Source organism: Orycteropus afer, unplaced genomic scaffold (assembly GCF_000298275.1).
Source record: "Orycteropus afer afer isolate SDZICR_OR568_19922 unplaced genomic scaffold, OryAfe1.0 scaffold00303, whole genome shotgun sequence".
NCBI classification, from domain to species: Eukaryota; Metazoa; Chordata; class Mammalia; order Tubulidentata; family Orycteropodidae; genus Orycteropus; species Orycteropus afer.
In genome coordinates, this window is record NW_006921890.1 from 1,843,137 (window position 1) to 1,858,817 (window position 15,681).

Genomic DNA, 15,681 nt, shown 5'->3' on the forward strand with positions numbered 1-15,681 from the left:
GCTTGAAAAAAAAAAAAAAAACGCACTGCCATCAAGCCAATTCAACTGATAGCAACCACTCCTTGGGTTTCCCCGGCACTATCTCTACGGATAGATTGCCGAGTCTTCCTTCTGAGGAGTGGCTGGTGGGTTTGAATTGCCAGCGATTAGGCCTATTTTTATTCCAAATAATAAGGTCCATCCATACTCCACATCACATCTGAAGCCCTTGTTCTCTTCTCTCCCATGGACTTGGGCTTGTTTCAGCTCCTCCACTTACTAGCTCTGTTGCCTCAGACAACCTCTTTGAACCTCAGCTCTGTCACCTGTGAAATCCCACTGCCTTCAAGTCAGTTCTGACTCATAGTGACCTCTATAGGGTTTCCAAGACTGTATATCTTTAGAGAAGTAGATTACCTCATCTTCCTCCCATGGAGAAGCTGGAGGTTTGAACTGCTAACCTTGTGGTTAGCAGCCAAATGTCTTATCTACTGCACCACCAGAGCTCCTCACCTGTAAAACTTAACTACTTAAGTACAACCACATGAAGATATCACAATGAGATGGGGATACCTGTGTTGGTCCATTGTGAGTGGTAGAGATTTATTCCATTCAATGTATCCTCCCGGATGAGTCTAGTGTCACCACTTCTTAGGCTCTGCCACCTATCTGGAGCCCTGGTGTTTAAGCACAAGGCTGCTAACTGAAAGGTTGGTAGTTCAAGCCCACCAGCTGCAGAAGAAAGATGTGGCAGTCTGCTTCCATCAAGATTTACAGCCTTGGATACCCTATGTGGCACTCCTACCCTGTCCTATAGGGTTGCTCTGATTTGGAATTAACCCAGCAACAGTGGTTTTCGTTTTGTGGTTTGCAACATGTCTGCTCCAGCAGTCAGCAAAGAGCAGCAACCCCTTCCCCACCAAACTCTACTCCAGAAGGCACCAACGAGGAACTTTCTAGAAATGAAGTTCTCTGGCCCCATCCCAGACTACCAGAGTGTGGAACACCTGTGGTTTGAGTAACTTAATATAAATTAGTACTCGTTGCTAATAGAGAAGTAGGAACATTCATTACCTTTGTAGTTCTGAGGAAGGATTAATACCTCCATCAAGAATATATTGGCTACATGCAATATGGTAGAGGGCCAGCTGTCTGTCCTTTAATGGATATTCTAGTGAGGGTTTCAGAACCATTGCCCTATTTAGATCATTCTCTCTTTCTGGCACCTTCTCCAAGTTCTCTAAATTCTTTCAATCCCTTTGCACCTTCCATTAACCCACCCCCATTAGCATCTTTCCTGTAGGCTGTTTTGTCCATAAGTCAGTCCCCAAAGAAATTGTCCACTGGAATAAAATTCTAACCAATGAGGAGAGGAGGGAGATACCCTCCATTGCTGGAGTAAATAAAAGGACCCCAAGATTCCCCTCTACTATGATCAGCTCATGCCTTTGGTGGAGCTACAAGGTACCTCTGCTTCCCAGCTGTGCTTTCCATTAAAATAGGCCCCCACCTGTTGCCGTTAGGGAGCTCTGGTGGCCTAGTGCCTAAAGCATTTGACTGCTAACCAGAAGGTTGATGGTTCAAACCCACCAGCCACTCCCCAGAAGGGAGGTTGGGCAATCTACTTCCATAGTGATACTGCCTCAGAAACCCAAGGAGGGGTTGCTGTGAGTCAGATACAACTCCATGGCATTGACTAGATTTTTCACACACAGAAACAAACAATGAAGTAAACCAACCTAATAATGTCTTTATAAGTTCTTAATGGTCTGCTTCTGTCTGGGCCAAAGGGTAGGTACATTTTTCATGCAGGCAAATTTCAGCTCTGTAAAATATTTCAGTAAGTTGGGAACTTTCTCTTTGAAAACTGTTTCAAACTTCTCAAAGAAAAAGAGTCCTTTGAATCAAAAAGCTTCTGATTCCTCAGTCAGTTGGAAATGAGGGACCTTGAAGACTTTCTGAAGGCTCCCTTTCTCAGTGGTGACAAGACGCAGGCCATGTGTTAGGAATTCCACGTGCTCTAGTTCAAGAGTGGCATTAGAGGTCCATCCTAGAAATGGTAAGCCACCGGCGCATCCAATGCAACTCTCAAAAGAAAGAATGTAGACTTCATAACGAGAATATAGGACTGGTAAGCAATAGATACAGGCTGAAGCCACCCAAATGCATGACAACTGTCTTCTCCTTAGGAATTCTACAGTCTCTGTTTTACAGTTTGTATTAGAGATCCCTTTGGCTTATCATTTCTAGGGCATATTTGTTGAAGCCACCATATGCATTACAACTATGTTCATGATAAACCTTTGGGAAAAGCAATCGAAGTGTGTTGTTGGAAAACTTGAAAGGGGTGAGCCTGGAAGAAGCTTCCTTTGGTGACCACCGTGGAGGTTGCTGACTGCCGATGCATCCTTTTGCTTTGCAGGAATGTGAGTTCGGCCGGAGAGGAGGCCCGCCGGAGGATGCGGGAGTGTGATGGGCTCACAGACGCGCTGTTGTACGTGATTCAGTCTGCTCTGGGGAGCAGCGAGATCGATAGCAAGGTTTGTTGGATTTTCCCAGGTTGAAGATGCTGGAGAATAAGGGTGCCCAAGGGACTAGACTGGCTTAGAACGATGGAGAACGAGTGCAGTATTGAATACTTTCCTTTGAAGCCTACTGCCTTTGAATGCATCCCATACATTCTTGATGGGGGTACTAGACCTAGCCTAGAACTTCAGAGGTGCCACCCCTAACTCTAATGAGTCATACTTTATAGTAACTTAGTGAAACCACAGGTGTTCTGGATGAAGTGTGTAAACTTTGGCATACCACATTACCCACCAGTCTCTAGTTTTTATTGTATAGAGTCTACTTTTAAGAGAAAAAGGGATTTTAAAGCTACCTGAGTTGAATTTTCCAACATTCTTATAAATTAGCTTTTTAACAACTGTTAATTGTATCAAATGCCAAAAATACGTTGCAGAATCTAAGTAGATGAGACTGTCAAGACATGCAAATCATCAATGTCTCTTCGATACATTAGTTGATAATCAAAACAGAAACAGGTGGACTCTCCCAGTGTCTGATCTGTTTGGTTCTATCTGAATTATATTAGCTTCAATCTACTCTGCATGGTATTAGTTTTAATCTACTCTGCATATAAATATATACAGTAATTTCATAATATCCTGATATAAATGTAGGCTTTACCAATACATGTTTAAAGTAATTAATGTGGTAAGTGTGATACTTTCATACCAAATTTCTCACAAGTGGCACAGTTCATATTTTGGGCCAGATACCTTTGGTTTCAGCACACTGTTCTGTACATTGTAGGATGTTTAGCAGAATCCCTGTCCTCTACCCACTAGATACCAGGAGCATCCCCTCTCACACCATGACTACCAAAAATGTATGCAGACATTACCATACATCCTATGAGGAGCAAAACTGGCCGTTGTTGAGAACTACTGCCTTAATCCCATCATCTCCATCTCCAATTCCACATCCGAAATGCTGGTAGGACTTTTAGCTCATTCCTATAGCAGACCACATCACTGCCCTTCTGAATGTGAAAGTCTAACTCAGTTTCAACAGTTGATTTGATGAGCATCTTGGATTAAGAACCCTGATTTAGGAGATGCAGATGTGGAACACAGTGTCTAATCAGGGATGTAGTAGAACGTACTTCAGTTACACTCTAAAGTCAGATAAGGAACAAATGAGATTGCTTTCATCCATTCCATCATTAGTTGGCATTGGAATAATTGTGCATAATAGTTGTCAGCCTTGATGGCACATTATAGTCACAGAGAGCCCTACCTATCCCCAGATTAGGATTCAGTCCACATATCTGCTGGGACACAGTTCAATCCATAAAAGACATATAATTTTTAAAAGAGCTGCTGAAGCCAATTCAATGAGACAGGAGTGCTGAGGATCTGAATGTTCAAAAATTATAATATGGACTGATGCATTGGGACACTAGGCCTCTTACTGAGAAAATACCAAAAGAGATTTGCGTGATCTGGGCCTTGAAGATGACAATAAAATAAGTGTCCACAGCCTCTCTCATTAGCCAAGAGCCCATTTTTCTATTGCACATGTTATGGCAGTCTTCAGGAGAAGGTTGTGTGACCAAAGTGCTCACTGGCAGACATATCCTTTTTCTAATAGTCAGATGGCCAGACTCCTAGAGGAGTTAGGATACTTGCAGGGTCATCTCTTAATATCCACATGTTCCTCCCACTAAGAAACTGAAACTACTGGGACTCTTTATGGTTGGGAGACTTCTCTGGGTGGTGCAAATGGTTCATACATTCTGTTACTGACCAGAAGGTTGGAGGTTCAAGTCCACCCAAAGGCACCTCAAAAGAAAAGACTGGCAATCTAGTTCTGAAAAACCAGCTACAGTTCTACTCTGGTACCCATCAAGTTGCTGTCAGTTGGAATCAACTCAAAGGCAACAGGTACTAGTTATTCAGGGCTGAGTGAGAAGACCCAGATACTATTGTTGAGGAGAAAGAGCACTGAGCTTGGAGCCTTGATAGCCCTGGTAGGTGGTGCCAACCCCCACCCATTGGTTAGAGGCCAGTACTCAAATGATCTCAACTTTGTGACAGTAAGGACAATAGCTGAATGCCAAGGCTGTTCAAAGGATCAAATGTGATTCAAGGCTCAGGGCTTCATTGGCCAGAATGTGCTATTCAGTTCTGACATAGGATTATTGGATGATAATTTTCTACTCAGCCCTCTGCTTGACCGCTTCTGAGCTTTCCTGATGACAAGTTGGAGGAAAAATGAGTGCACGTTCTCTTTAAGGCCAGGAAAGTTAATGAATCAAAGAGCCCAGGTTCCATACACGCTCCCTGCTGGGCTCTTGTAACTGGGACAGTTTGTTGAATGGGGAGCGTATGCTACAGCAGACCACAGACAACTTCCAAATTAGCCCTTTCTGATAGAAAATAAGGAGTCAGAATGACCAAGAGGGACTGCGAAAAGCACCACAGGTAGGAATGGATGTCAAACGAAATGACCAGCTGGTCCCAGCCTTCCGCTCGTGTCCCAAGGAAGGAGCTGTACTTTTCTTGCCTTTTTTCACCACCCCTTTAGAGAAAAAGCCTTGAATGGTGGCCCTCCCTGACCAAGATCAGCTGCAGAACCTCCAGAAAGTGTAATGAGAGGCAGAGTTCAATCCCCGTGCCCTCCCTCCCCTAGCTCTGTACAGTCTCTTCTCACTCCTGCTCACCTTCCCCCACCCTCCTCCCTCTCCCCTCATCTTCTTTCCAGCCGCAGGTAGATTGTAAAGCATGGCCCTGGAAACTACGCATTTATGCCCCAGCTCTCATTTGTTAAAAGAGGAACGGCTGGATGAGAAGGCACTTTTTTTTTTCTCCCAAGGCTTTGATGTAAGAAAAATCAGTTAGAGCTGATTTAAGGATCGTCCTGACTTATGCCATGATAGTTTTCTTTCAATGTGAGATATCCTTCCTTTCATGGGTCAGTCATCTTGTGATCACCTGCTTTCAGGTCGGCCCCTTGTTTGATGCTGAAAGGGTGCTGGAAATAGAAAATCAGGTATACTGAAAGCCTTCGGGATTAGCAGCCCATGAAACCTTGAATTGCTGACAGAGAAGTCTGGAATGAGAATGCTCCAGAGATGGATCCTGAAAATTGGCTTTCCTGCTTGATTTGCATGCTCTCAGTAATAACGTCAAGGAGAAAAGGAGAGAGCAAAGGGGTAGAAAGAAGAAAGAGGAAGAGGAGAGAATGGGGAGGTTAGGGGAGTGGGGAGAGAACAAGCCAGAGCCTGACCAGAACATCCTTTTATATACTGGATGCAGGCCACACCCCTAACAAAACTCCCCTTTCAACTGATTGGCTGCTTACATCAGATCACAAAATGGGAGGTGATACATAGTATCTGCCAAACCACTTCCATCTGCCACCTTACTTCCCCTTTTCTCTGTAGCATGACATATTCACAGATGCCAGGGATTAGGGCATGGACATCTTTGAGAGGACATTATTCAGCCTACCACACATGCGTATGTTAGCTCAGCTAATCTCACAACACCCCTAAGATGCAGGTGCTATTATGATGCATTTCACAGAGGAGAGAACTGAGGCCCAGAGAGGTTAAGTGCATCATCCACAGTAACAGCCACTTGGCCAATCATAGACCCAGTGTGTTACAGCATACACCCTTAACTTCTCTCTAACTCCTGTGCTATGGAAATAGGAGCCTCGACCATCTACAAGGAGCAGAGTGAAATGAACACATTGAGGCCCATAGGTGACCCCAGCACCTGGCTCATCTGGGACCACCTGGTTTCTACTAGTTGCCCCATTTTCCTCCCAGGAAGTGTCCTGGTGGTGAATAAATGCTAGTGTCACCTATGCAGAGCTGGCCAAGATGCAATTATCCCTCCCCTGTATGACTCCCAGGCCCACGCCCCAAGCAGGAGTCGTCTGTCAATGGAGAGATGTTGGGAACATCTCGTCGTTGTATGTTTTCCCCCACTGGTGAGTGCACTTCAGTTGACAATAGTAGATGTTTGTGAAGTAATTGCTGTTGATAAGTAGCTTCTTTGGGAAAGAAGATTGTTCCAAGGTTTTGTAAATACTTTCCACCACAGGTGCCAGGAGAACCTTTAGAAACCAGCAGTTAAGCATATCCAAGGAAGTGTGCACACACACACGTGGGTTTGCGTGAGTGCATGTGTGTATGTGTGTGTATATATTGTGCTCTTTTCTAGGAAAGTATTGTGCCCTTTTCTAGGAGAGAGCATGCTGGTGAGTATTCATTCATTCCTCCCTGTGTCCTTCTCTTCTTTCTTGGGGTCCTGCAGACCGTTGAAAACTGTGTGTGCATCTTAAGGAACCTCTCCTACCGGCTCGCAGCAGAGACTACTCAGGGACAGCACATGGGCACGGATGAGCTGGATGGGCTGCTCTGTGGCGAGGCCAATGGCAAGGATGCAGAAAGTTCCGGGTGCTGGGGGAAAAAGAAGAAGAAAAAGAAATCCCAAGACCAGGTGATGTGTGCTACTCTCAGCTGCATGCAATTATCCCCTTCCCTTGTTAGGGCATGAATGTCTTGTCTGCATGTATAGACGGGAGGGCTCCGGGTTGCAGTGTGTGGTCATGTGACTGGCTTGTCTGCCATCTTCCTGTGGGAATTTCACAGCTGAGGCAATGAAACAGTCAATGACAGCCCCACCCTCACCTCACTCCCAGTCTTGCAGCTGAGCCAAGATGGGAAATTGCAAAATGAGAAAAAGTCACTGGAGTTGAGTTAGACCCCACATTGATTCTTCTGTGTGTTGATTAGCACATTTATTGAGATCCTTTCCAGGGCCAGGCAGGGGCTCAGGCAGACAGTGGGGTGTACCAAGTACGTGTAATGGTGTCTGCAGGGAGGCTGAGGAGAGCCACAAAGTCCAAATCCCACACCCCTTTTGTAAACCCAGAAAACGCCCTGACATTGAGTAGATACCAACTCATAGCAACCGCCAATGGGTTTCTGAGGCAGTAAGTCTTCATGGAAGTAGATTGCCTGGTCTTCCTTCCATGGACTGGTTGGTGGGTTTGAACCACCAGCCTTCTGGTTAGCAGTCATATGCCTTAGGCACTGTGCTATCAAAGCTCCTTACCCCTCCTTTTGTAGCGAGTTTTAAAACATTTGGATGTACAGTCTTGCACCTTCCATTGGAAGTAGGGTGACAATCTGAGAATTCAGAGCTGTTTCCAACAGAATGTCATGAGTAGCCTGGCCTGTGGGCCATTCAGGTGGATTCAGAAAGGTGGGCAGCTGCAGGGTCCTTCTCAAAACACAATGACCTTTACCTGGTGCAGCTGGAAGCAGGTGGCACTGCTGGGAAGTGAATGCCACATAGCCACTGCTCTTTACCTGGGGATCAGAACCGCCTCCACCCCTCTCCCTGAGCCATTGGGAGGCCATGCCTCACCTAGACTGCCCCGCAAGGTGTGGGTGTAGGTTGAAGACACTGCCCACTCATTTACCAGCCAGGAACGCTATTGACAAGGTTTTCCCACTTCCCCTGCAAACTTTGCTCAGACTCCAGCTGCTGAGGGCCCCTAGCCTCAGCCTCAGCCTGTCGTTGGGAGCAGAACACTGAGGTAGGGGGCAGACCCCAGAACTTACCCACACTCTCTCTCTGTCCCTCTCACTTCCTCTTTCTCCAGGTTCTGGTTTATTGTAAACATGCAGACATGTTTGTTTATGTTCAACCATATTGTTCTCTAAAGTATTTTAGAAATAGTTCAGTGTCCAGTGCGGGTTAACCAAACCCACTGCCACTGACTTGATTCTAAATCACAGTGTCCCTGGAGGGAAGAGCAGAAGTGCCCTGTAGGTTTCCCAAGGCTGGAAATCTTCACAGAAACGGACTACCACATCTTTCTTCTATGGAGCAGCTGGTGGGTTCACACTGCCAACCCTTTGGTTAGCCAACGATCAGTCAACCACTGTGCCGTCGGGACTCTCCTTATAGTTATGGATAAGGGAAGTAAGGATGAATGGGGATGCATTGAATTCTTATTGAATTCTTAAATAGCACTTGAATCCATCTGTGCTAGCAGTTTCACCCAGGTTCTGGTTCTCAAGTTATTCGCAGCACCCCGAGAGCTGAGGAAGTACTTCTTACACCTTCCGTATGGAAGGCCTGACCATGCCTATAATTGAGGAGATAGGTGCTCATCATCTCCTCTTTGACCACTGCCTTCTGCTCTGGAAATGACCTCTCAGTTTAGCCTTTTCTCTCCCTGGGTCGGCGATGTCTGCTAGCCTCACCCTAAAATGGACAGGCTCTTTAAGAGGCTGTGGTTCTTAACTCAGCCACTGCCTCCAGGAGAGTGCATTGGGCAGGAGCTGGTATTTCTCAGACACCTACTGGGTGTCTTATGGCATGATGCTAGCCGCTGTCTGATTGCTCCGTTTTGCTGCCTGGTAGTTCTGGGTGCTAGGATGCTGAAAAGGTTTCAGCAGAGCATCCAGACTAAGATGGACCAGGAAGGAAGGCCTGGCCATCCATTTCTGAAAATCAGCTGGTGAAATCCCTATGGATCATAGCTTTCTGATCTGCAGCCAGCAGTGGGAATGGTGCACGGGGTAGCCACCAGCCAGAGACTCCTTGAAGCCACTGACAGCAACAACTAAAAGGAACAAACTGTCGTACCTTCTGAGCATTTTCTGAGTGACGTCAGACAACACAGGCAGACACAGGTTCAGTGGGTATTTTCATCATTTCCTTTCGGGCCCCATGTCATCCCAGATCCCAGCCCCTGCTGCGTTATGCTGCATATGTGATGTAGCACAACAAAGGTGCAAAGAAGGAAACGCAATACCTGCCTCCCAACTTCCCTGCGGATGCTGCTTGTCATCAGGGACCAGGACCTCAGTCCTCAGAAGCTCCCAATGGGACCCAGGTGACTCAGGAAGGCAAACGGAGGAAGATGCATTCATACCACATTGTTGTTGTTGTTGTTGTTATATGCTGTCGAGGCGGACCTGACTCATAGCGACCACTCCTTTGGTTTCCAAGGCAGTATCACTATGGAAGTAGGTTGCCCCATCTTCCTTCCAAGGAGTGAGGGGTGGGTCTGAACCATCAGCCTTCTGGTTAGCAGTCAAATGCCTTAAGCACTATGCCACCAGAGCTCCCCATACCACATTAGCCTTAGCTAAAAGAACTCTAAGGAGCCCTGGTGGTGCAGTGGGTAAAGACTCGGCTGCTGACTCAAAGGTTATCAGTTTGAACCCACCAACTGTTCTGCAAGAGAAAGATGTGGCAGTCTGCCTCTGTAAAAACGATAGCCTTAGAAACCCTCCAGGGCAGTTCTACCATGTGCCTACACTATGAGTATGAGTCAGAATCAACTTGATGCCAACTGGATTCCCGGAGACTGAATTCACTCTGACAGCAAGGCTTTATTTCTGGAGTTTGAGCCACTGCTCGGAATCCAAGTGCAGCTCCCTGACAGCCGTGCCTATCCCTCCTATCTCTTTTAATAAGCTCCTGCCCCAACACTGAGCCTTTTCCATAACTCTGCAAAAAGGCACAGTGATTTTAAATCTCTCCAGTGACAGCTGAGATTAGGAATTGACTGGGTTCTGAGAAGGACTTCAAGCCAGGGTAATACAGCTCTTCTTTCCAGGTGTTCGCTCCAAGAAACATGGTGGTGAAGGGTTGCCCGTGCTTAGGCAACTGCATGGGGAACCACATGTCATTGCATCGGGGTGCCCTTTTCTAAGGTGAAACTATGAATTGATTCTATGATTTGGGCAAAAATCTCAATGAAAATGTATATGGTTAATGTGTCCTTTTTCATTCCTACAGTATTCTTTCAGAGAAAAGCAAAGTTCTGCCAGAGTTAAAATGCAGTGGCATATTCTTATTTATAAAGTGGCATTGAAGCTATGGCTTCATACAAATGATACTTTTTAAAAAAAAGGTTTTTAAGTAAACTAAGTGCATAGTCAAATGTAAGATAACTGTGTTTAAGTTCCAGGAAAATCGGTGTCAAGGGAAATGAAGATGTGAACAGATTGCAATTATGCTTGTGTGAAAAACTGTTCAATGTGTTTTGTCAAGTTCAATGTATTTTAAAACAGTCAAAAGTGCAAAGCGTGTTGCATGAGAGGACTGATGGACGGGTTGCAGCCTGACAGGGATGGAGATGAGGAAGGGCAGAGTAGATAGAACATCAAATGAAGACGGAAGGGAAATGGGTGGCCCTGCCCTTCCACAGTGGACCTTCAGGGGAGAACTGAGTCTAGATGGCACCACCTGCTGGGGAAAGCTGTCATTCTAGCCAGCTGTGGATCTTATGAGGGAGTTCTGAGGAGAAAAGTGTTACTAGTTGCCATGGGGTTGAACCCAACTCATGGCTACCCCATGTGCAGAGTAGAATTCCTCCAAAGAGTTTTCAAGCTTGTGGCCTTTTGGAAGCAAATCATCAGGCCTTTCTTCAAAGCACCTCTGGGTGGGTTTGCATGGCCACCTTTTGGTAAGGAGTCAAGCACTTAGCTGTTCCCACCACTCGGAGACTCCATGGATTATATCTGGATATAATGATGGAGAGAGAGAGCAGTATTTACATGCTGCTGACATAGATAAACACTGATCAAGTCTCTAATGGATGTGTCTGTCACAAACCAAAAACCAAACTCCCCTCTGGTCGATTTCGACTCACAGGGACGGCCTTTGGGTTTCCAAGGCAGTATCTCTATGGAAGTAGATTACCCAGTCTTCCTTCCATGGAGTGGCTGGTGGAATTGAACCACTAGCCTTTTAGTTAGCAGCCAATGACATGTAAAATACATGCTTGTCTAAAATTTATGTGTTTCTAGAAAAGGTATTGACTGCTAACCAAAAGGTAGGTGGTTCGAACCCACCAACCCTTCTGTGGGAGAAAGATGAGGCAGTCTGCTTCCATAAAGATTTACAGAGTTGGAAATCCAGCATGGGTCACTGAGTCAGAATCAACCCAATGGCAGTGAGTTTTGGGAAAAAAAAAAAAAAAAAGTATGGTAACATCAAACAGGAAATAGAATGATTGATTCTTTTTTGAACTATTTATTTATAAATTTTCTACCCTGCACATTGCATTTACAGTCTTTCACAACGTCACTTAAACAGTATTCACAAAGGCTCTACGTGGCTAAGGAATGTGTGCTTTAAACTAAGTCCACCTTTTTCTCTTAAATTTGAGACACCTCAGGGGAAAACATAAGGGGCTGTGTGGAATGACAGGTTTTCTCTTTCATTGCAAACCGTCTCAGGATGGGGGTGAAGGGGCGTAGAGATAGTAACAGGAAGCAAAGCTGAGGATAGTTATCATTGGTTTAATAGTTCCCTCTGACATTTGCCTGTTCCCAGAAATGGAGGACTCTTGTGTTGATTCTGAATGTCAAGAAACTACTGTAACACTTTGCAGGTTGAGTAGAGTTAGGATACAGCTCTTTGAAACCATTTCTTTTAAACCCCTGGAAGGGATGAGTCAAGAACATATCTGATTCAACATATGTTGCATGCATGCTCTTCTTTCAAGACATGGGTGATTTTGGAAAGTTCTGGCATCCACAGGCTAGGAGCCTACATCCTGCCTCTGGGTATCACATTCTAATCTAATAGGACTTTGCAAATTTCTTCATTTCTGACTCTGTGCTTAGTGCCTGTCACTGAATTATAATGAAGCATTCATTTCCCTAGCCCTTTTTGAGCAAAATGTCTCCTAACGTGGTTTGCTTGACCCCTAGAGGGTCCTCGCTGCCTTCAGCAGGGCTTGGTGCCAGCCATCTGTCATCACAGGCAGGGGTGGCAGTTTGAAGACTAGTTTCCAGGAAAGTAGGAGGACACAATTGCTTTTCCTCCTTTTTCCCCTTTTGTAGAAATAAACATTTGTGTTTTCCAATTTGGGAGGTAGTCCAGGTCCCTGTGATGGTGTCCTGGTACCAGTGGTGTAGAGGTACCAGGACTTCCCCCTAGTGGGTGCCACCCAGAGAAGACCCTGCTCTCAAGACCTGCTCAGTGTGAGCTGAACCATCAAGGAAAAACCCGCTGAGAAAAACAAGACCTAAACCGCAGAATCTCCTAAAACGCAACACCTCTCTTTTCTGCCCGTGAATCATCAGTGGATGTTTTACTTCACATGGATGAGAAAAATCTACAGTAAATTCACGTGGGTGGATATGTAAAGATGGTTCTCATGTAGCATTTTTGTGCAGTAGACTTTTTCTTGCAATAATCTTTGTTCCACAGCCTAATGAGCTGTAGTCCATTTAAGAGTAAATATGATTGCTCTTTTCCACGGCTTTCTGAAGTTGTAAATGCCAGATGCATAAATTAGCAGGAAGTTTCACATATGCCACTTCCTGTGATATTTCATACACAGAGCAGTAGTAACATGCTTTTGTGTAAAACTGTTAATGTCCCCTTACTTTCTCCATACTGAGACACGTCTTGGCAGGGCCTCCATGGTTCTCACAATGCATACATTTCCAGCCACCCTAAGGGACCTTCATCCATGGGGCAGGCTTCAGCCCACGCTGCCACCTGGCAGCCCTTCCCCTCCTTGCACAGTGACAATGACCTTCCACTAAAATGTCACCTCCATCCTTTCAAGATTTCCCCTGAGAACAAAACTAATCACTCTCTAATCTACTTCTGGAAGGAGCTCTGGTGGCACAGTGGTTAAGGCATTCAGCTGCTAATCAAAAAGTCAGTTGTTCGAACCCACCAGATGCTCTGTGGAAGAAGGAGGAGGCAGGCTGCTTCTGTAAAAGGTTTACAGCCCTGGAAACCCCATGGAGGTCACTATGAATCAGAATCAATTCCGTGGCAGTGAATGGGTTTTTTTTTTAATCTAATTCTGGAGCCTCCAGAGATGGCACCGATGTTGTAGCACTCATCTACTGATCAAAAGTTGGTGGTCTGAAGCTACAGAGGAGCTTCTTGGATGAAAGGACTTGCCCTTCAGAAAGGGCACAACCTTGAAAAACTCTGTCCCAAACGCTACAAGTCTGAACTGACCCAACAGCAAATGGTGTATTTTATTTTACTTTATTTATAATCTACTTCTGCATAATTTGGGAGCATTAGGGGCGTAGTGCCTAAGGCATTTGACTGATAACCAGAAAGCTGGTGGTTCAAACCACCAGCCACTCCTCAGAAGAAAGACTGGACAATCTTCTCCTCAGAAGAAAGACTGGACAATCTTCTTCCGTAGAGATACCTCCTCAGGAACCCAAGGAGGGGTCACTATGAGTCGAATCGACTCCATGGCAGTGAGTTTTTTTTTTTTTTTTTCCCTGAATAATTTAATTATAAATGTATCTTATAGTCCTTATATGATGAGTTTGACCCCCACAGAAAGTGAAGTTTCTGGAAGAAGGACTGTGTGAGTCTTATTTCTGTCTTTGACTTTTAGCCCGATGCGAGGCATAAGTTACACTGGGTGACAGCCAGCCTGTGGTCCACAGCGGCCTCTAGCTCTTGTTGTGGGGTTATTTGTGTAGACATTTACAGCTGTGATGTGTGCCAGCTTTGTCCCTTTTTCTCATAGGGAGACTTTGCCACCAGGGCCTTCTGTGAATGAAGTGTCATCCACAGTCCTTCTCCTTCCCTTTGGGATCCAAGCTGCTCATGAACTTTGCATGTTATTACTTTACTCACCAATATTCTTCTTATGCAGTCACCACCACATGTAATGAACATTCTACATCACAGTGTCAGCTAAGAACTGAACATGTGCACAACACACAGATCTGAGGGTTTTTGGAGAAGTAGTACTCTGGACAGCGCCAGGCTAAACACTTCATTGTTCCAAGATGTTAACACATGATACACATGGATGGTATTTTTGTCGCTATTGTTAGGTGCCACTGAGTCCATTCCAATCCTAGTGACCCCATGTACAAGAGAACGAAACCCTGCCTGGTCCTGTGCCATCCTCACAGTTGCTGCTGTGGTTGAGCCCACTGTTGCAACCACTGTGTGCATCCACCTTGTTGAGGGTCTTGGTATTAGACATCATGAAATCTCATCACCATTGAGTCAGATCTGACTCACAGCCACCCCTCCTTGGGTTTCCAAGGTGGTATCACTATGGAAGTAGATTGCCCAACCTACTTTCCAAAGAGTGGCTGGTGGGTTTGAACCACCAGCATTCTGGTTAGCAGTCAGGTGCCTTAATACACACACCTCTGTCATTGCCCTCATAGGATGAGTCACAATTTATACTCCAGCATATATCTATCAGACTTTGTTAAATCCACTTTTAAGCATGTTGTTGTTGTTGTTGTTATTTGCCGTTGAGTCGGCCCCCGACTCATAGCGACCCCTCCTTGGGTTTCCGAGGCAGTATCACTATGGAAGTAGGATTGCCCAACCTTCCTTCCGAGGAGTGGACAAAGTGGCCATAGAGGTGTTTAACCTTTCAAAATGCAAGGCATTTGACTGATAACTGGAAGGGCAGTAGTTCAAACCCACCAGCTGCTCTGTGGAAGGAAGCCTGGGCAATGTACTTCCATAAAGATTAACAGTCTCAGAAACCCAACGGGGGTCACTATGAGTCAGAAACAACTCAGTGGCAATGAGTTTGGTTTACTTTTGGTTTTTGTATTGGTTATAATATGAGTTAGGGCCAAATTCAGGCAGCCAAATTCATAGCATTGTAGAGTAGACAAAAGCGTCTTTCTCACCGATGTGGAAGTGCGAGCCAGTGGAGCCATGCTCTGTGGTGTCACCAGGGGCCGAATCCCTGCATCTTATTGTGTTCTCATCTTAGGATGCTGCCCCCTCTTTTGGTCCAAGATGGCTCTCCACATCCACATTCTAGGAATGGAAAGAGAGAAAGACAGGAAGTGCCTTTCCTTCAGGGTCCCACCCAGAAGTGACATACATCACTATTGCTCACATCCGTTTGGCCTGTACTGGGTCACATGACCAAATGGAGATGTAAGGGAGGCTTGAAAGCTGTATTAGTTACCTAGTCCTGATGTAATAGAAATATCACAAGTGGTAGCTTTAAAGAGCAGAAAAGTTTTTCTTACCTATAAGGAGCTCTAGGAGCTCTGGCAGCATAGTGCCTACGGCATTTGACTACGAACCAGAAAGTTGCCGGTTCAGACCCACCAGCTGCTCCTCAGAAGGAAGATTTGGCAATTTATTTCCTTAGTGACACCACCTCAGAAACCCA

General features: G+C 45.4%; 1 protein-coding gene across 1 annotated transcript in view; it reads left to right on the forward strand.

Moving 5' to 3' along the window:
* The window catches only part of CTNND2 (catenin delta 2), a 1,230,080-nt gene that overhangs the window by 1,008,005 nt on the left and 206,394 nt on the right, over positions 1 to 15,681 (forward strand). The window contains exons 14-15 of the mRNA XM_042782401.1: positions 2,402 to 2,519; positions 6,810 to 6,995. Of these exons, the coding sequence (XP_042638335.1) occupies positions 2,402 to 2,519; positions 6,810 to 6,995 (304 nt within the window). The remainder of the gene's footprint in view (positions 1 to 2,401; positions 2,520 to 6,809; positions 6,996 to 15,681) is intronic.